The sequence below is a fragment of the Sylvia atricapilla genome, chromosome 3 (assembly GCF_009819655.1).
Source record: "Sylvia atricapilla isolate bSylAtr1 chromosome 3, bSylAtr1.pri, whole genome shotgun sequence".
Classification (NCBI taxonomy): Eukaryota; Metazoa; Chordata; class Aves; order Passeriformes; family Sylviidae; genus Sylvia; species Sylvia atricapilla.
The window spans coordinates 28,404,379-28,426,630 of record NC_089142.1 but is presented as its reverse complement, the minus strand read 5'-3'; the positions used below and the strand labels follow the sequence as shown (position 1 = coordinate 28,426,630).

Here is a 22,252-nt window from a genome sequence, read left to right as displayed (position 1 = left end):
GGGTCCCCACCTCAGGAAGGACATGAATCTGTTTGAGTGGGTCCAGATGAGGGTCAGAAAAATGATCAGGGGGCTGGAGCACCGTAGCTAGGAAGACAGGCTGAGGGAGTTGGGGTTCTTTAGCCTGTAGAAGTGAGGGCTTCAGGTAAATCTTACTGCAGCCTTTCACTATCTAAAGGGGGCCTATAAGAAAGATGAACAAAGATTTTTTTAGCATGGGCTGTTGCAGTAGGACAATGGGTGATGGTTCTAACCTAAACAGGATAAATTTAGATATAAGGAAAAGGTTCTTTACAATAAGGGTGGGTAAACACTGGAACAGGTTTCCCAGAGAGGTAGTAGAAGAGACTCTATCCCTGGTAACATTCAGGGTCAGATGGGATGGGGCTCTGAGTTAAGAGTGAGTTGAAAATGTATCTTCTAACCCAAACCATTCATTGATTTCGTTCTATGAACTATTGGATTTTTCTGTCAAAAGATGAATATAGGTAAAATTTGGGTCTCACTTATGCACTGTATCTGCTTCCTGCGTTGAATGTGTTTGTCGGCTTAAAAGAATTTTGTTATAGATAAGACTTCACATATTTATAGACTCTCGTTGGTATAGAATAATTATTGCTGACCAGTCAAAAACTGCATAGAGGATTCTTTTCAGTTGAGATCAACCTAAATATTCCCTAAAACCCAAGTTCATAGGCAGTCAGACAGTTACTCCAATGCCCTGAGGACAATTACATTAAAACTGAATTATTCCAGATACATTTCTTTTTTGTTAGTGAAAATAAGAAATTACTCCTCACTGATAACAGCCTTCTGTCCCTATCTCAGCACATCACCTGAGCTCAAGTACTCTGATCAATGATTTGCACTGCAGTGACCCTGTCCTTTTTTGATGGCTGACCGAGCATAGGGAGGATTAACTCATGCCAATATATCAAGGCACAGAGTTAGGTAGTTAGATTAAACCTATAAATTCATTTTTAATTTTCATCATTCATTTCTCAGTTTTTTTCTATTCCTTTGATGGTTTTATAGTTAAGAACAGACCTCCTGAGCTCCTAAAAATATCTTATATGTGGGAAGAGGAAGATAATCAAAAGAAAGACTGTAAAGATTCTGCAGTTATCTAAACCAGCCAGTGCACAGCAGAGTTACTGATTCAGTTGGAATATTGTTACTGTTTCCCATGTGAAGCCATGAATATGTAGACACACAGATTATTTGAATGCACCTTCTTAATTAGAATGCATTTTTCTGTTTGACTTTTTTTCCACATTTTTCAGAGGACAAACATATTAGAACGTACTACAATGTGCCAAGCAGCACGGACTGTGCTCTTTATATAAGCTCATCTTTTTATTTTGTCAGAAAAAATGTCTTAGAAGAAACAGTTCAGAAAAGATACTTTCCTTTATAAATTTGTGCAGGGACTAGCATAATGAAGGATTGACAACTGGAAGAAGTTTTAAGTGGTATTACAGGGCAAACAGTAGTACTACAAAAATAATAAATCACTTGTTAAAACCCTACTGCAATGTTTTAAACATCTTAAGACTGCCAGAGTTCTTTTTGGGGAGTTCTTTGACATGTCTCCTGTACAAGGTTGTGCCTTATAGGGACTTTTGTTTACAATCCTGTCACTTTGTAATAAGAATTGGAGAACAATAATAAATATTTATTATTGTAGAGCAGCAAGCTAAATATTCAGTATAAACAATCCAACATTTTCCCTGCTTTGTTCCACCAACTAATTTCAAAATGACCCTATTTTCTTACTCACTCAAATGACTTGCTGAAGAACTGACTAACATACATATGCAGTAAGATGTTAATTTGAAATCTGAAAAAATGTATTGACACCAGAAGTTTTACTATCAAACATATATTTTGGATTTATTGCTTACATACAACTCTCTAATACTTTCCTGGTACAAAAAAATGCAGCTATAGCAAGTTTATTGAATAACAAAGGTACTTAACAAAGACAAACCTATTAGACAATGGCTTTTAAAACTAATTTTTTCAGTTCAATTTTTAAAAAAATGCTTTCATACTACAGCTCATTTATGACTATTAATAACTATAATTGAGTTGCCAGGCATTTTTATATTCGATGTTTGTTGTTATATGACTATTATCTTGCAACTCTCCAGTAGAAAAAACAAAGTTTAAAAAATAAATATGAATAAAATTTTTAAACTGGTACACACAAAAAACTAATGTAAGAAATTCTATGCTTTAATTATTTTGGCAACTGATGTATATTTTTCAAAATTATCATTTATCTATGCTGATTATTATCACACCATAACATGTGTAATGACTGTTCCTTGGGAGAACGGAATATTAAAAGACAATGTCAACAAAATAAACACTTCCCAAGCTATTAAGTATATGAACATTATCTTAATTAGCACAATTTTATAAATTAGCATTTGAAATACTATGTATCCTGGAAACACTCTAATACATACCTACAGTTCATAGAATTCTGGTATTTTCTTAATTTTAATTCTAAACTTTACATTTAGATCTTGAGATATGACTATGAAGAAATCCAACATGCAAGCCATTCTGCATGTGCTAAGACAAAGAGGGGATAACAGAGCAACAGATAATCTGGAGGAGGAGGAACAGCCCAATCTGGATTGTGATAGAAACTGCAACTCTTTAGTACATACTTGGAACTTCTGATTTTCAATATGTCATAAATTTGATAGAAGAAATTTCTATTTCTTACCTACATTTCCAGTCATTAGGTATGAATTCTGAAAGTCCATCATTCCCATTCCAACAATGTGTATAAAATCTTCAATCACCTGCATTAACTCCACTGATCCTGGATAGATCTAAGAAAGGAAGGTCAGACATGACATTTACTATAATATCAAAATGTCTACAGCTGCAAATTCAAATAAAATCCAAATGCCATCAAAAGCAAATTGAGAAATAATGGTCAAACAGCTCTTCCAGTGTTTCAATATTACACACTTTCTGTTACTCTAAAATAACCATTTTGTTATTAAACCCTCATATAAAGAGACACCACTTCCCATAAGGTTATGTGAAATCAACTCTGCACTGGAACTGTGGAAAATGTTTCCGCTAAGTCACTACACTTATCAAAAACTTAGCGGCCATTACTTTCACAAATGGTTAAAGAATTTCATATTACAGAATAACTCTAATTAAAATATTCTTCCTTCCTCTGAAGATAACTTCAGTAGCTTCAGAAGTACTAACACAAACAGTAATGCAAATCTTATTGTGGCCATGCCAGTATGATAACCTTTGTTGCATTAATCAACATGCAAACAACATGTAGTACAATTTTTGTTGCTGATATGGAATAGTAGAATCATAGAGTATGGGAGGTTAGAAGTGGCCAGTGGAAATCATCTAGTTCAACCCTCTGTCCAAAGCAAGATCAGCTCAAGAAAGTTGCTCAGGAACCCATCCAGTTGGATTCTGAATGTCTCCCAAGAAGATGACCCCAGAGCTTGTCTGTGCAATGTATTCTAGCATTCAATCACTCCCACTGCCAAACAGTGTTTCTTATACATGAATGGAATGTCTATATTTTAATTTTTGCCCCAAATTAAAATTAAAACAATTTTGATTGTTTTTTATTCTGGCAATGGATACCATTGAGACTTGGCTCAGTCTTCTTTACTCTTTTTCCCTTTCAGGAACTTTTAGTATTGTCATGTTTCCTAGTAAAATAGTGTCAGCTATTTCAGCCTATCCTTGCATATCTAATGCTCTAATCCCCTAAACAACTTCATGGTATTTTTCTGGGCTTATTCCATTACTTTGTGTCTTGTACAGAGGAGCCCAGAACTGGGCAGAGTAAACTAAAATAAATTGCAGTAGCCTTGGCATTGCTAATGTAGCCGCTCAAATTGGCTTTTAAAATGATAAAAACACATTTCCAAGAAATATAATTTATTTGCGAAGCTGTAAGCTACTAACAAAAAACATTTTCTTTAATATTTAACAATTATGACTCATCAACAAAATAGCATTAGAGATCATAACAGCTATTAATAAGACTAAAAGTTCTGTTCATATCACACATGTAAAAAAATCATTCTTGGTTTTTATTGCCTGTTATGAACAGGAACATTTTCAGTAATAGAGTATCTTGCAATGGGAAAATAATGGATGACCTGCTCATGGTGCTTTTTTCTTTATATCAGTGAAATGTGCAAATTTCACTTTATAACCAATATTCAACCCATTCTTTCCACTACTGAGATTGCAGACTCTAAAAAAAAAAGCCTACAGAGACTATAAATTCCAGAAGGAGTGGCACTCCATCTTCATCCTGCTCTATCTATCTAGATCCATAGTTGCTTGGTTCAGGATAGAGAATTTCACAAGGTGCTTTGTTTTCTACATGGATCTTTTTATAAATGGTTGTGCAGTAATACCGTTTTGAAGAAGAATTTGTCGTGACAATTATTATCCTAACAGGTTGCAAATGCTGCTTCAGGTGACAGAGACAATGTCGATTTCCCTAATGATGAATTACTGAGGTAGTAAGTGTGGTTTTTGCAACCATCTTGTTCAAAACACACACACTCACAGACTATGAACTAAGGAAAAATTTCAGTGAGATTTTTTAATCCTTTGTTCTTGCATATAAAATTGTATAGTAATAAACTGTTGAGCACTCAGTTGAGCGGGTACTCTGTGTTTTTTATGTATCTGAAGTACTGGTTAATCAATAGGATGCCAGCAGGTCTTGATGAAGAATATGCAGAATAGCTCCCATGTTTTGAAACTCCGGTATAAACTTACACATTGTGGATTAAAATGGCTTCCTGTGTGCAGTGCTTTACATCAGCTCTTAAAAAGGCAAGTATTAAAGTGAGTGCTGCTTATCTGAATGCTATATAACCTGTAATTAATGGTTATCAACTGTTGGAATTTCAGCTAGAAAAACAGATGTGCTGAGGCATTGCAGCTGTGTACTTGATTGAAAGTCAACAATATGCTGACAGTAAGATTTTCTTTCCAGCAAAGAATCTAGAAAAAAGGCTAAGAGATCTATGTTAGCAGTAGCCGTGGAGTTGAAGAAGAAAACTATGCAAGGTGGCGAAAAGGTTGGTTAGACTGCATCTAGGTTTGAAATGTTTTATTACAGAAAATTAAACTGAGTGGCTGAACCAGAAACAGAATCACATTTATTCACTAGTGCCTGCCCACTCCTCCAAGCTGTTAGGAAGAGTTACTTGCTTCCAAAGTTTCTTTGAGCCTACATATGCAACTGCATAAGAAGAGCAGTAAGACCAGTGGCATTGGTTTCTTGGGGGGTCATATCTCAGTGGCCTAAGATTTAGTGAATCCACTAGCTTTGAAACCAGGAACCTACGGCCCTACTACTCCTGTGTTCAGCTCATCTTGTGTCTTTTGGGCTTCTGCTGTACCTAGTAAAACAATGATTTACCAGGTAGGGAGAAGGAGCTATGGAAAAGTAGAAATAATTTGCTCCTTCTCTGTTTTTCAACACAACTCTTCTACAACCAGCAATGAAAAGAGGGAACTGGAGATTTACTGTTGCCTCTGTCTCCACATTCTCAGAATTCCCTCTTGGGTGCTGTCATCCTCAAATGTCTGGGGTCAGATGGCTGACATGGCATGGGTAAGCAGACAAGATGGAGGCAGAAGACAAGATCAATAAGATAGGAGTAGTATCATGTCTGTTTATTAGTGTGGCCAAAATAATTGCTTAATAATTGGTTTCCTTATCTTGGTGTTATTTATGGAAACCGTCCATATGTATGTGATTTTGCTGCTTCCATCCATCACCACTGCAAAAAATGACACGCGTTGTCTATTTTTGTATCTGGCTGTTAGAGAGTGGAACAGAAAATCAGCAAAAGAAAAAAATATGATTCCCAGATGAATTGTACTGGGTCAGCTGCAGTGTCATGTCCCTACTGCAAGGTTTGAATTAGTAGTGAAAAGTCCTGATCTTCCCTTTCTTAGTGATATCATAAACATGAACTTACAGAACTAAGGGTAAATAGCTTCAAAGACCTTTAAGCCAAGGGGGTTTTTTTGCCAAAAGACTGCCTCAAGCAAAACCATGGTTTTTCTTTTAAGTATTTGCCTATTTACCTTTTTTAACTTGTGTCTTTTCAGTTCCAAGAAGTTCTGCAAGGTAGGCTTCTACAGAATAAGTATCTCCTGTATTCATTCTGAATCTGCCACTATTTGATGTTCTTTAGTAACTTTACAAGAAGCACAAGTGAGTAGATTAAGCATTCCTGCAGCACATTCTCCAAACCACTCCTGATTTTAAAAGCCTCTATTGCAAATAAGTACACTTGACTCTTTCCCATACTGAAATATCTTGCTTTGTTTAATTGTTTAATCATTCTTTATAAAGAAATGTTTCCCTGCCTTTCAGCTTCCCCAGAAATTTTCCTCTTTACATAATTATATTCATCCCCATTGTCAGTGTTATTTGTACCTGAAAAAATTTGATGGTATTATGGTCATGTTTATGAACACAAAACTTAACATTGTCCAGTAACTTCTTGGTATAAACATGTAGAAAATTCTTGTACCCAAGGAAAAAAAATGTTTATTTGAATTTTAAACTCTTTTATCATACATTCATTATCTTTGCTGGCCCTTTCTATTTTTTAAAGTGTTATCATCATATCCTAGTCCAGAAATGTGTCAATTTGTCAGTCCTGAGAAGCACAACTGTTCTTCTAAATATAACCTTATAGAAAGGTCTACTGTTTGCATTTCTCTAAGTTGTTTAGGGGTGCTGTATGAGGTCTTTGGTGAGGTCTGATGTATTGTGTTTAACAAGAGCAGCGTTGCAGCTAGCCCTCAGTAGCATTTTTCAGCTTTTGTATGTACTTCATTACAATGTCCAAAGAAAAAGACATAGTGAACAATCTACATTTTTATTAAGAGAAGCAACTTACATTCTAAATATAATTTCCATGTAAAGTATTAGCTGGTGGGTCCTGGAATTGCTCCTTTTTGAATAAGATCATTCTTTTCCCCCAAATATTCTCTCATTTAGTATTTCCTTTCAACTACAGCAGGGTGCATCTTTAACCTGATTTCTGAAACCATATATTAAATTTTGTCAAACCTTACCTGTTGTGCATCTTCCCATTTCTCTTTGTTTTCTTCATCTAAGAGATTACTAATGATTTGAAAGAAGTTCTGAAAAATCAATAAATAAAACACTAAGTAAAATGATTTCAAAGATATGAACTACCACATCCTTAATCTGACATTAAGAAAGCTTTCTTTTCAGTATTACAGATGCAGTTCTGCAGGTATATTTTCTGTCAGTGGAAGAGATGACGTAGCAAAATAATACATTAGACTGATAAGAAGGCCCATATTTTATAGTAAATTTTTAATTTTTCCGTATGTAATCAGGTTCCATAGTTCCACTTTGTATGAAACAAAGAACCATTTTAAACTTGCTAAACTTCTAAGTGTGATGGCATTCTATTCGTAAATTGTTCTCATTCCAGAAACAAGACAACTATAGATATTGCAAAAAACCAAAGTACATTTAAGAAAGCACCAGTCTTGGGTCATTAGTTTCTATTCAAATGAGAAAAATATCTCAAATAACCACACATAGGGCAGTAAATTACATTTCAATGGTCAATACTGTTTCAAATCAGATGCTTCTTACTTTTGTAAGTCACACTTGCCTCTATCCTTTTATGAATTTCAACATAAAAGGAATAAGCAGTTTCTGTTTCTTTGGCCTTAAGCTGTTAATTTCTTTTTCTGACTCTCCTATTCATTTAAGAGAAAAAAAAAAAAAGGCAGGACAGTTAGATACAAGTCATACATTTAAAAATCAATTTTCTCCAAATGTTTGTGGAGAAATTTCCTTTCTAATTTTGTCTGCTCTCTCTAGCAATTTGTATTCTCAACTTCATCCTTAAAAGCTAAGAATTTGCACAGTCCATTCTGATCTCTGTATCACATTTTGTGCAGAATGTCAATTTTGTCTACAGCCTGCCAATTATAATTTATCTGTTCCTTCATAAAAGATGCATGTAGTTTCCAGTAACCTTAGCTGAACAGTAGAATTAGGTTTCCCACAATTTTTAAAAATCTTTAACTGGAATACCAACCATGTGACCCTGCTGGAACTCAGATTACTGGTCATTACTGGTCATTACCATAACCTGTGCTCACTTTTTAGCCATTTTTGGGTATAAACAGGACTTAAACAAGGTTTAATTAAGAAGCAACTTTAATTCACTATTAATGAAAGTATCAAGGATTTAACTGCACAATGATTGAAATTAGAAAGGAAAAACTTCCACTAGTCTACAGTGGTTATTCTTGAAAAGATATTAATTTCAAAATTAAGCACAGACATTTTAGGTCTTTTGCAACTATATAGGTAAAACATTTTAGGAACGCTAAGTTGAAGAAAACTTGTGAAAACTATTTTTTTAACATAACATTATACCAGTCTAACCTGGTTGCAACACTAAGCACTTGACAAGCAATAGGATCTATCTTTGCCCTATCATTAGGAAGTTAACTATGTTAACTAAATAATTCACACGGATAAAAAATTTCTTTAACTTGACCAAATTTACTCTAGAAGTGACTGACATTTTGCTAAACTTGGACAAAATAAACCTGTTCATTGATGAGGCTACAACTCTTTTCTCACTGAGATCACCTCAAAATATCCATAAGCTTCAGTAACAGAACAAACTTAATGAAAAGAAACAAAATGGCTCAAGAAGCTCTGTAAAAATTGTAAGTAAAGACTTGGACAAGATGGAAATTAATGAAACAAAATAAAAGAAATATGTTTTCATGGTTTGATCCAATTTGCAGCAATACTAAAGAATGTTTAGTCAAGTTGAAAGTAAGACGAGTAGATATAGTTACATACTGCTTATATACCTGGAATATATTTAATCCCTTTCAGACATTCCATAGAAAAATAAAGCAGAAAGCAAGGCATTACATTTGGTATTTGTTACAAAGAATTTGCCAGTTTAACTAGGTTGGCAAATCAGTATTCTGTAAATGCAACTTCAGCTATGAAAAATGCACATCTTTGCTGGTCCCCCAAGTAAAATAAACTATATTGGTCAAAGCATGCCAGTTTCATGGCACTATAATCGCGTTTACTGGAGGGCATTGTAATTTTTGTGAAGACTTCTACTAGGTAGAGTCCACCTTATGAAGACTTTGCCTGAAGGAAAACACTTTTCTAAACATGGCAGTTCTCAACTCTTCCAGTGCAACACCACAGAAATGCAGTGGATGGAAATTTTAACTTTAATTTATTAGGGCATCAGTAGCAGACCAGCTGCAGCAGCATGGAACTCAGTGTGGGTTAATTTATCATACTAGAGAGTTGTTTTGAAAGTAGTTTTGCATTACATTGCAGACACTAATTCCCCTGCAGTCTAAACCTTAATTGCAAAAGTATCCATGCCTGTGTAATGAGATCTATCTGAGAGCTGCCTAGATTGCATGAAAAGCACTCAGGAGTTTTAAATGTTTCTTACATATGATACATTATACGTGTTTGTTAACAATGTTATGTATTAGGTAAATTTTATATTTATTTTAGTTACAAAAAGCATTAAAATGACCAATAATTGACAGAAATACATGTGGAAAAGTTTATAAATAATGCTAGACTCAAGCAAAAACAAAAGATGAGCAATAAATTACCTAATACATGTTTTTACACTTGCCAATAAAGTATAAATTAGGTTTATGAACTTAGTAACAAGAATATATTGCTTCTTGAGATCTTTTTTTCTCTATTTCTAGCCCTGTTTGGTGCCATATTTATGGTAGCACTGGAGGGTGAGATATGTGCAGGTTTTTCAGGCAAAGCAATTTTTCAAAGCCATACAGTGCTTTGTGAATTAAACAGAGATGAACAAATAGATTTGCTGCTTCAATAATGAATAGATCTGAGATGCACTTCAAAAATGTGACAGGGGAAGAAGGGTTAAAAAGTCTTTGTCCTACTTTGACTACTCTCTTGTTTACTGCATTAATCATGAAAGAAACAGCATTGTCCTTCAGTAAAATGATTGACAGGTGTGAAGGCTAAATTTTAGAAGCATTATGGATGTGATCTCAGGGTATTACTGCAGTAAACATTGAATCTCCCTGCAGAATCAAGCTTTTTTCTATCATAGCTGGGCTCACATATTACTGAACTGGTCACTATAGAAAATGTTGGGACAGCCAGTACCAAATTTTGAAGTCCTTTATTTTCGCCCAGGCTTTTTTTGATGATCATGCCAGTTACAGCTGTGAATAAACAACTACGTTTTCCTCATTTAATTTCCTTCCTTACAATTTCTTCTTCTGTAATACAATGGCTGCAGTTCTCTGTTCCAATCCAAATTTTTTGACCCTCTCAGCAGGCATAAAGCTGTCATAAATCCTTTTATACAACTAGAGAAGAATTCCTCACTAGGAGGAATTAATGGATAGCCTTAAGTTACCTCCACTTTTGGACTTCAGCACAGTGAATGTGTGTGTGGGAAGGGGAAAGAGGAGGGAAAAAGGATTGGACAATCCTGTTAAAACCCTGACTCACAGCAATGGTCCCTGTGGCTAATATAAAAGGGATTATATTGCTCTAACTTCTTTGGGGAGAAGCCTTTTTTCCTGTTGGTTGCTGCATCATGGGATTGTACAACTTGCTTTGCTATTCTGTACTGAAATGTAGTTACTTTCCTACCATCCTGTCTGAGAAGGAAGTTCAAGCACTTTTAGACCTGCTCTGGATATTATTCCGAAAGGTTGCTTTCCTTTTTCTTATTTAAAATTTGTATTTTCTTTCTGATAGAATCATTCTCACATAAGTACAGTGTCCATCTCATAGCCTCAGTGTACACACAGAAGGTATTTTAAAGAATTTTCATATTAAATGAAAAATCTTGCTTGCACAAGAATTGAATGACTTTTGTCTTGCTGCTACTGTATGATATTTTTAGTCACTGATGAAGGACACCTTCTTGTTTAACTGCATCATAAGTGGTTATTTTTGTTCCTGACATTGTGTGTGCAAGTATACATACATATTGTAGCAAAAAAAGGTTAAAAGATACAAAAGTAAAAGGAGTGAAGTAATGAATAACTTGGCACTAAATATGCATACCTTAAAAACTTTATTTTGCTCTTGGTATTGTCTGCCTAAACAAGTGGCATTTTCAATGCAGCACATCAGGCAGCAGCACCTTCATTTTGGGTAATTAGCTGGAAAATTTCAAATTTGATTTCACTTTTCTGTTCATTCATTTTGTTATGGAGTCTTTGAATCACAAACTTTGCACTATTCATGAATAATAATACTGGATATAAACCAGATATTGTAGGCATATGAAGGACTATCTAGAAGGGTGGAATATATCTGAAAAAAATATATTCAGATATAGATACTTTTTCTTTTTCAGTAATAATTCAATGGGTTTTTTTTGTATGGATCTTAAACATACTATTGCCCATAATTCATCATAACCTACTTTTCTGAGATCACACAAAATGATAAAATATGGCTTTTAGGGATTTTAAACCTTACTCGTGCTTTTCTTATAATTTCTTTAAAACCAAAATCCATCAACTAATAAATTCTACTCTTTATAAAGTTAAAAAGTAGAATGTAATTAGAACACCACACAGAGCTTCTAAACAAAGAAGAATTTTCATGTAATTTTACTTTTTACCTTTTTGTCACTTACTTTGATGATGAGCTAGGAAGTATGAAAGTATGTCCTAATGAAAATAAAAAACCCCCATAACACTCCAGAGTATGGTAGAATATGACATATGCTTACATATAGAAAAATCCATGTTTCTCAGAAATTGACAGTAAATTTTAAACTTTTGTTACTGAGCCAGGATTTTACTTTATATCATCAGAAGTCAGTAACAGGAACCTTGCTCAATACATCCCCAAACACATGCTTTATTCTGATTTCACTTCCTTTGCACTTTTTTCTTAAATTTTACATTAGCTTCATTTTTTTTTTTGGATGGGGGTACTTTTTTTTCCAACTTGGAGTTTGTGTGTTGTTTTTATTTGGGATTGAAAACTCTTTGTATTTAGGCATGCAAATACTGAAATGCAGTTATTTTTCTTTGTTTCAAGAAATCCTTCAGAATATGGCTTACTAATTATTTTTTAATTTCCTAATTTCTAAATTATTAATCAAAATTCTTAAAATAATAATTAATAACATTGTCAAGCTCTGCAGAAATACTATTAGAATTTTGGAAACAGCTTTACATTGCAGAATTAAACAAGACTTTTGGCATTATCATCAGTGGGAAAAGAGCCAAATTCTCTCTAATGTATGTAAACTGCAAATGACCTGATCTGCTAGGCCCATGGACAAAATCGCGTGTACCAAGCATTTTCTCAAGACTGGTTTTAACAAAGACTTTGTAGTGCCTGTGAACCATGAAAAAGTCACACTGGGCTATCAGACTGTTGATTGCATGAAAAATTTTCAGTGAATAACATCCTGCTAAACAGTAAAATTATTACCAACTAGATACTGACTCTCATCCAATAAAAGGTGAAGGATTTTTCAGGAAAAAGCATTTCAAAATGCTTTTTTGAAAAGCATTGTTTAAAAAAAATATTTTCAGCTGGCTACAGGCCAACACAAGAGATGTTGGTTTTACTGTGGAAGTTAACTGTGATTTTACATAAATTTGTACATAGAAAAGTGAAAATATAATAGCAATCTTGAAACTTTACTGTGAAAAAATTATCTTTTCCAAGATATTTCCCTTCACCTGCATGCATCTATTCCCACATGTATTTACAATTTATGCTTACCTTTACACAAATACATATACATGACCTGCATTAATAACTTCATTAGTAATTTATGAATGATCATTAAGCTCTGTTTTCCATAAATACTATACACATTTGCCTTCTTAGTATTCTTTTTCAGTAATCTACAATCTTTGAAAAGTGTCTAAAATTTTCAGATATAAGATGAAACCAATATCTTTATCTAGGAGTTCTAAGTAATATATATTTCAATCAACACTATGCAATGAGTTGTGCAGGCCATTATGTCAAAATAATTATAGTGATTTTAGCTCTGACAGCATTTTATTTGTCCTCTTGCACAAGAAGAGTTAATCTAATATGTGAAAACAGAAAATTTAAATCAAATGCACTATCCATCACTCCTGTGCACTTTTAATGAGCTTTATTTATCTGAAATGAAGAAGCAATGCCAGAATTACATAACACTGTGGATAGATTTTGAACTGAAATGAACTAGTTTCAAACTGAAGTGAACTGGAACAAAGAACACTAGTGAAATGCTCAGTGCCAACACCTCCTATCAATCAGACCAACTCTTGAAAGACAAAGATACTGAAATGTTACAAAGAAAGTATTTTACATTTCTCACCTGCTGCATTGGTTTGAATGTTTGTCTTATTAAATGTAGCTGAGTCTTCTTCCTATTTTACACTTGGATCTTTGTTTTATGTGAAGAATAGTTATGTCTATCATGTGGAAGACTTTCATTTCCTCAGTGGGAAAAACAGTTGCCGTGCAGGGTACAGCAATATATAGACATAAACTCCATCAATTGAAACATTACCTTCACAATGTTTCTCTTACCTGCACCCCATCAGACGCTGGGATATAACTTGCTCTTTTAAATGTGTCTGTAACATTTCTGAGAATTTCCACAGAAATTAGAAGGTCCCCAGCATAAAAATTTTTCCTCTGTGTTAAATCCAATAGTGTCTTGGTTACTTGGGACATGCCATCACCAGCCAACATCCTCTGACCCTTGGCAAGGTGTTCTTTAATCTGTACCAAGAGAAAAACACTGTTATGAGAACCTACTTTACTGAGAAAAATGTATGATAAATTCGAAACACCAGCCAAAATATTAAATGTTGAAACTAGTTTAAAAAAAAACTGTTAAAGATAAGACAAAATAGTAGTGTATGGTGATAGGAAATATTTTTTTTTTTTCAGAGCATCATTGATTTTTTTACAGAAAGCTTCTGAATTTCTTGTGTTTCACACGCTTGCTTCTTGGAACTCCATGGGCTGGACTGCAGCTTTAATTTGTTGTCATGATGCAGCAAGGAACTGCTCTTCCTCAGAGGAACATCACAGCTGCCCCTCATTTAACAACTAAGACCTCTGAAAGGAATAAATGCTAAGGCAGTACTTGTTATAACCTAATTTACTGTAGGAGAGGAGACCTTTCACCTCTACCAGCCCAGCTTGGCTAGTCAGTACAAGTCAGGTGGTTTGGTTGGAAGCTGGTTATGGTGCTCTCTTCTGTAGCACCAGCACAAAGGTGTTAACGTGGAACAATCCTGTTTGCTTTTTCCAAGAAATGGAAATTAAATTATGAATAGCTCCTGTGTATCTGGCAAAAGAGCATACTTCAGCAGTAGCTCTCCCAGCAGATGTGTTCAGGGCTAGTGATCCAAACCAAATATGCTCAAAGTACCCTCCTGATAAGAACTTGAAGTTGTGGATCCGGTTATTTCTCAAAGCTGACTCAGCATCCCAGGAAGATGCATAGAGTAACACAAAGATAGGACAAGGCCAGACAAGGCTAAAAGAAAGAGCACATGGGTTAAACAACCTATTTTAAAATATATAAAATATTTTTAATATAGAAAAGATTTTATTATTTTAAAATAATTTATGCATAAAAGCACAAGGTATTCTGAATTGAAAACTAAAATGCCATAGAATCATAAAATATCCTGAGTTTGAAGGGTTTTAGATAGAAGAGAATTACCCAAGACAGACATCACTCTAAGTAGGAGGTCTGAAAATACTATGCAACTGGCAACAAAAATATTGTCACAGTCTTTAAAAATGCATCTTCAATTGCTTTTTAACTTGCCGTATTACTGACATATGGAGGAAAAAATTACTAATGTAACATATAGTTGAACTAGATGATATTAAAAGTCTCTTCCAACCTTGATGTTTCTGTGGTAATAGGGTGGTGATGTGGAAGGAAGAGTAAAGATACTTTTTGGCACTTACAGATCTCCCCAGACACTTTGTGCTAGTATGAATGCCTTCATTATATAAAAGAATATGTAAAAATACACTGTATAATAAAAGTGTTTAAAAGGATTCAAAATAACTCCAGTGAAAGCAAATTAAAAAAAATTCAATCATCCTCTGACATACTAATTCTAAGAAGTGTGGGGTTTTTTTTTCATGCTGTTGGTTCATATTTTGGTTACATTCTCAACCAGTGGTCAGATAAACCAGATATACATAACACAGCTAGGGCTGGGCAAAGTGGCTTCCTTCAGGCTTCCTTCACAGCCTTAAATCATCTTTAAGAGCAGCTGGGGACTGTTATGGACCACAAGTGCCTTAACGAAACCCTAGAAATACTTAAGAATTGAGAATACCTGCCTGCTGCATCATGCACAGGGAGTGAATCTATTCCATGCCATGAGCACAGAGGTACAAGCATAATAGTATTATTAATACTTAGGAAAAAATCAGTGAGAACTAAGACCATTAATTGCTTTGTTTGTTTGGCTGCATTTTTTAAACAAATATTTCAGCAGAAATACCTCCCTTTGTCTTCAGAATACTTCAATACTTAATCAGGAAAGAAGCTTGCTTGCAGAAATAATTTTGTGCAGTTTCTATTCCTTTCAGAAGGAGATTTTGGACATAATTGTGTATGAAAATAATAGTGAAGGAAAATATGCGAGAATGGAAGGAAATTAATTTCAGTAAATTCAGGAATCTGATACTGTACACATAGCATTATGAAATACTTTATTGGGAACAAGTGAAAGCAAACACAAACTTGATTTGTTCATTTTTGCTGAGAAAAATTTCTTATGAAATGTTGCCATTTGTCTCATCTGCTAACACGTGTCTCAGTAAGCAAGTGAAAAGAGCATCAGCCAGCAGAGTAACACTAACAGCAGAACTTTTGCTGTAACACATCCACCTGTTCCTTACACCAGAAGATGCTTCTAGACTTTGTGGATTAACAACAATGAGCACACCTTTAGTCAAACCCAAAAGACATTCAACGTAAAAGACTGTCCATATAGCTGAACTCCCCAGTCAAACGTGTGCCTCAGAATGTACTGTGTAAAAGGCATCACACAAATTGAAGGCAGGGTTTAAGAGAGAAAAAAGATATTCTTTTAATATCAGTAATAACAACAATTAATGAGTCCTCATAAAAGCTCTGCTGTGCTGTTATGCCTGTATAAACATTGGTAGGGAAGGCTGTTGGACTATTCAGCAAATGATTTTGTAGTGCATTATTCTGCTTCCTTTTGCTTCATCTGTATGTTCACCTCCCATTTGTTTTTCCATGCTCCAAGACTTAAAATACACATTTTAAAGATGGCAGGGGCCAAGCTGTTGATGGTTTTGGGACATATAGAGCTCTGGGACAAAGCCCACAAAAGTCTTGGCCTCAGCTGTTTTTGGAATGCAAATAATAAGTTGAAATGACCCTACTTTTGACTGGCTTTTATACTTTCAAACAAGTAAAGCTCTGATTTTTTTGCAGCTCTCAAACAACATGAGTGGGAGATGTTGTATAGCCTTTAGTGCTTTCAGGAAGACGTTTTGGTTGCTCTTCGGACACAATGATGAAAAAGGTCTAGAAAGTGCCCACAATGCCACAGGACTAAGTTATTACAGTTATTACACCTGCTTCAAAAGTAGCCAGGGTTGTGATGTAGGTGGTTCAAAGTATCTCAGAATTTACTGGCTCTTAAAAATTACAGCTCAATTGGGAACTATTTTTTGTTAAATGACATACCCAGAAAGCTCAATTTCCCAGCCCAAGGATCCTTTCTCCCTCATACACACCATGCACACACAGCTCCAAGAGCACCTTTCTTTTCATCCTCTCAAGCTCCAGCACGGAAGTTCCTTTCCCCAATCCTTAGCTACTTCTCCAGTCCCACACTGCCTTAAGTTAGACTAGCAGCATATCTTTAGAAACAGCACAGGAAAACAGAAGGTTGCAGTGTGTTTAACTAAGAAAAGTGGTGAAAATTAGAGTTAATTAAGAGAATTTTTTTCTAAGACCAGCAAGCAATGTGCAGGGGAAAATTAACAGCCTCTTTATTATCTGTTTATTATATAATGTATTTTCTTGTTGTAAGACATCTTACAACAAGAAAACACAACTTTAAAATCACAGGCCATTCACTCAGTTGATGTAAACTGGCACAATACCATTAAAACCACTGAGGATGTTCATATTAGTATAAGTAGAAGGTACTGAATTATTGCATCGCTATCCCAATAATCTTTCTGCATAAAAATACAAAATATTCTCATCAGTAGTTAGTAATAAGATCTTTCTCACCACACTGCCTATTTTCTGTGCTATGGTCACTGCTATTATGCACTGCCTAAGAAAGCTATTTTGGTCACCACTTTAGGTCCTTGTAGTTCCCTGTGTGAAGGTCATTTTTTAGTGGTCTTACAGGCAGGCTCATTAAAAATAAAGTTTATGAGCCGAGAGATAGCGAAATGAAGCAGCTGTTAAACTGACACTTCAGTTGTCAGCCTAGCCCCTATCTGCCTGCACTGTATGGCTGCATACTTGAAAAATTACTGAAATGTTTAACTGGACTTTGACTCAGGGTCCAAATACCTTTGTCCCCCAATCAGAAAGTATGATATAGTAAAAATGCCTCTTTACAAAGTCAGATCTCCTAGATTGTCGGCATTGGAGTACAATTTATTACTGCATAGTAATTACTGCAAACTTAACAACTAGATGTGGTTTAAAGGAACAGAAAACAATGAACTCTCAAGAAACCTATAAAAGACTGAAAAGAATTATTAATTTGAAGAGTAACTACACCATCAACCATTTTTCATTACTTTTTAAGATGATGTTGGATTTGTGGTCAGGTATTACTAATGATGTCATTAATGCATTTTATGGTAGGAGGAACTCTAAGAACCCAAATTAGTAAGCCTTACACAGAACTGAGGAAAGATCATTTGAAATAAAAATACATCCTGAAATTGCTCATAATCTGCAAACCACCTTGCTATTCAATTTCAGAACTCAAGACTAATATTTTACAAAATATAGTGCTCTTTAGATGTAGAAATTGTAAGAATGTTCACACCACACCTGTAATGTGATGTCATTGTAAGAATGTTGTTCATATTTGACAAAATCTTCATTACGGGCTGTTTTTTTTTCTGATATTCAATAGACAGTATGTTTTGGCATAAACTTTGTTTTCCCTAAATATAATAAATTATTTGCAATTTGTTTGTCTATTTTCAAGCCGTTTCAGTGTTTGAGAAAAGAAGTTCATCCATCTTTTAAAAGAAACAGAGTAAGGGCTATACATCTTCAGGTATGCGTTCAAATATTGATAACCTAATGTCATGCTAGAGATATTTTCTATATATTATATTTCTATGTATTTCTATGTATTTCTATATATAATATTTCTATATATTATATAAAATACTGATTTTATGAAGGACATGGCTCAAGCAATACAAAGTAATTTTCCACTTTGTCATCAGTAAAATTAGTTAGTAGTCTCAATTTCAATCATAACAACACACTAGTAAATAAACATTTTGTGCACAGAAAGAGGCAATCATATATTCCCTTTGTGTACAGCAGAAAAGGGAGAAAGTAATTTGTATACATCGTGTAAAGGAAGATTAAGGATATAAATTAAGGAAAACTTTACATCAGTAAAGAAAATGATTTACAGTTTACCTGAACAGACTATGCAGACTTCCATACTGGAGGCCTTAGTAACAGCTAAGAAAAATAAAAAGCTGGAATAACACAAATATAACTGATTCTGATAGGACACAAGTTTGGGCTGGATGATCTCATTAATTTCCTTTCAGTTCTGTAATTCTGTAACATATCCTTGCAAATGTTCTGAAACCCCAACTAAAGCCTCCTATAATTTACCCCAACCAGAAAAGCTGATGTTTAAGGAGTGCCCTGAAACTGAACTTTAGCCTTCCTGCATTTATATCATCATGGTGGACAATCTTCTGAACCAACTTTTTGCAGAAACTGTGCTTCAATCTGTGTCTCTGTGCACGCAGCTGAAACCATTGTAACCCAATGATTTAAGGAACTTCTTTAAAATGTATATAGGTTAAAAAAAATAGGCTCTCTTCATTATATCGAAACAGTCGTTCCACTGTCATATACTTCCAAATATTTTAAGCAAAATGTTCCTTAAAATAGAGATTAGGCTTTAGAGAAAAGAAGGTGGATTAATTACACAGAATCCTTTGCTGTTTTAGACATTAATCTCAGGCAAAATGAATATCTGCACAGATGAAATTGCGTGTGCTCTTCCATATGTGATGAGGTTTGTAGAAGTATCTTTGAAAAAAAATCTAGTATGGGTGGAGGTCAAAAATGTTTTTAAAAGAATGTGAACACCTCAGAGGAATGCTTGCCTCTTTCTGTACTTTTTTTTCACTGCTCTCTTCTTTAAGAAGACTCCTACTATGTTGTTCAAGACATTTTTTTACCACTTTAGCCCATTACATAATTCCTTTTTTTGATCAAAATCATCATCAATATTGTCAGTTCTAATTCTTGAGCTATAGGCACCAAATAGGTAACAGAGAGAAACTAACTGTGCATTTTCAGTATTTTGATTTGTGCATGGATCCAATAAAACATGTTAATGGATATTTTGAATAGATAAGACTGCTCTCAATAGAATAACAAATGAGTTTCAGGATTAGGAATGAATAATCATTGAACTGATCACTTTTTTTTTCTTATGCTTATTTTTGTGTTTGTTGATCAGGGCTTGTAATATTATTTTATTAGGTACTGCTCTTAAATGTTCCAATTATGTGTGATTAAATCCTGCTCACGTTGGCATGTTGTGTGAGAGATCCTGTTGTTGTTATTGTTGTTTCTGTTTTTAACCAGAGGGCATGTCTTCAAGATTTGTGTTATCTGTGTATAATGCAACCTGACAAGAGCAAGAGTTGAGAGGAAAAAGAGAATGACGACTCTGAGAGGGTTGTTTTAATTTTATGACAGACATAACATTGCTTGGGGTAAAGTCTCCTGGTTCTCCATCCTGACTGAATGGCTAAGGGTACAGGTCACAAAGGGACGTACTAAAAATGAGTTGTCTTTCATTTTTTATGCTACATGGTCATCCTTGTAAGTATATGTCTCTAAACAATAAAGCTCTGTTAAAAGCTTCAATTCAAATGCTTGTTTCTTGTTTGATTTTAACCGATTTCCATACTTACTTCATTTTGCTTTTAAGCAGTCATTTCCATGACACTCACTTTTATTAGCAGGACAAACCAAAATTTTTTTTCAAATAAATTAGCATTACCTGGGAGCCCTAATTTCTGCATGGGTGTGCTGCATAAAGTAATAGGGAATTGAAAAATCCTTTGATCCTCATATACTTAATAAACCATGGTGGTGGAATTCAGCAAACGAAGTAATGGACAAAAAATCAAGGGAATGATTGTAAGTGTAAGATGCTGTCACCACTTCTTTGTTTGTCTCCTGCTGCCAAGCCAAACTCTTGCAGTCATTTCACAGCTAGTTCCACATTCATTTGGAGGGAAAGTTCCAGCAGTTCTGGTAAACTTTAAGGGAAAATTAGATGAAATCTTTCTTTATCGAGCTTTTAAATGGCTTTTTATTGTTTTACCTCTGGCCATGCCCTAGCGAAGTTCATCTGTGGCTGCAGTGTTGGTTGGTTGGTTGTAAATATCAATGTGATCAGGGAACACTCAGCTGCTCACTACTGCAGAAGACATAGCAGCAGCAAATATAGTAACATATTTCATTTAACACACACATTAATCTTTCATAAATGTGTGTGTTCCAAACATGGAAGAATTATTATGGATCTTGAAATTATAGTGGGGACTCTTTTTTTTTTTAATTTAACAAGTAGGATTGGTTGTCTATTACAAAACAGCTTTTCAAAAAGAGAAAGGAAGAAAAAAAACTCTTCAGGTTGAATAAAGTAGTGATGTGCTTGTGCAGAAAAGCAGACAATTGTTTTCTCCTACTGTATAGCATCTTTAATACTGAGATGCATGTATATGTTAGCAAGATCACATAATCATAGAATTATTTATTATTTAGAATTATTTAGATTGGAAAGGACCTTTAATATCATGGAATCCAACTGTTATCTCAGCACTGCCAAATCCACCACTAAACCGTGTCCCCAAGTGCCACACCTATATGTCCTTTAAATACCACCAGGATTTGAGGCTTGACAATCTTTTCCAGAAAGAACTTTTACTAATATCTAGTCTAAAGCCTCCCTGGTGCAACTTGAGGTCATTTCCTCTTATCCTGTCACTTTTCACTTGGGAGAAGAGATCTCCTTTCAGGTAGTTGTAGAGTGCCCTCACCATCAAGTCAACAGTGATAGCAAAGTCATTAGCTTTTTTTCCCTGAAGTTTTTATCTCCTCCTGTGTAGAATGGGAAAATGTTAGTCAGGCAGAAGAAAACTCACAATCTCCTGAGCAGTTGCTCTCTGATGAGAGAAAAGTTTGTCATCCTCCAGACAAGATAACGGAAGTGGCCTTACAAGCGAATCAAGGAAAGGGAAGTACCTGCCTATCAAAAGCTGCGAAGGTGAAGTGAAATAGCTGGCATATTTCAACAAAAGTATAAACTGAGAAAGAACAAAAATGTTGTTTTTGAGGCCTCTGCACTCAAATCTATAAAACTAAGCCTGGCTGCTTTGCTCTGCAGCTATATAAAAAGAAATGAAGCACTAAACTAGCAAAAAAAAAAGGAGCAGTAAATTTTTTAGGAGGAAGCCTTTCATTCCCCAGAGTACAGCAGTCATTTCAGTGAGGAGAACATGGACAGGCTGATACGCTGCCCTTGTAATGTAATTTGGAAAAACAAAATCATCTCTAATGAGCTGCAGCTGAGCAAATCATTATTCACCTCAAAGCTCTTTTTTATCAAATTATATTTTAGCCAAGCACTTGCGAAATTGTGAATAACGCTGCTGTGGAAAAAGTTGAAACAAAATTATAGTATGAGCAGAAGCAGCAGAAATGCATTTTTATGGCTATAATATTAGTTTGATATGTAAAGATTCACCTGCGTAAATTCCCATGCTCCTTTGTAAGTGGTAATATTTTGACATCAGTGTGATAATTCCTAAGTAGATTTTTCCTTCCTAACTCTCAAGAGTTAAGAGATATTTTAGTTT

General features: G+C 34.6%; 1 protein-coding gene across 1 annotated transcript in view; it reads right to left on the bottom strand.

The window, feature by feature from the left end:
* ADGRB3 (adhesion G protein-coupled receptor B3) overlaps positions 1-22,252 on the bottom strand; it is a 446,784-nt gene that overhangs the window by 215,075 nt on the left and 209,457 nt on the right. Inside the window, exons 10-12 of the mRNA XM_066314980.1 lie at positions 13,655-13,849; positions 7,129-7,197; positions 2,741-2,849 (exon numbers count right to left, since the gene is read on the bottom strand). Coding sequence (XP_066171077.1) covers positions 2,741-2,849; positions 7,129-7,197; positions 13,655-13,849 — 373 coding nt within the window. The remainder of the gene's footprint in view (positions 1-2,740; positions 2,850-7,128; positions 7,198-13,654; positions 13,850-22,252) is intronic.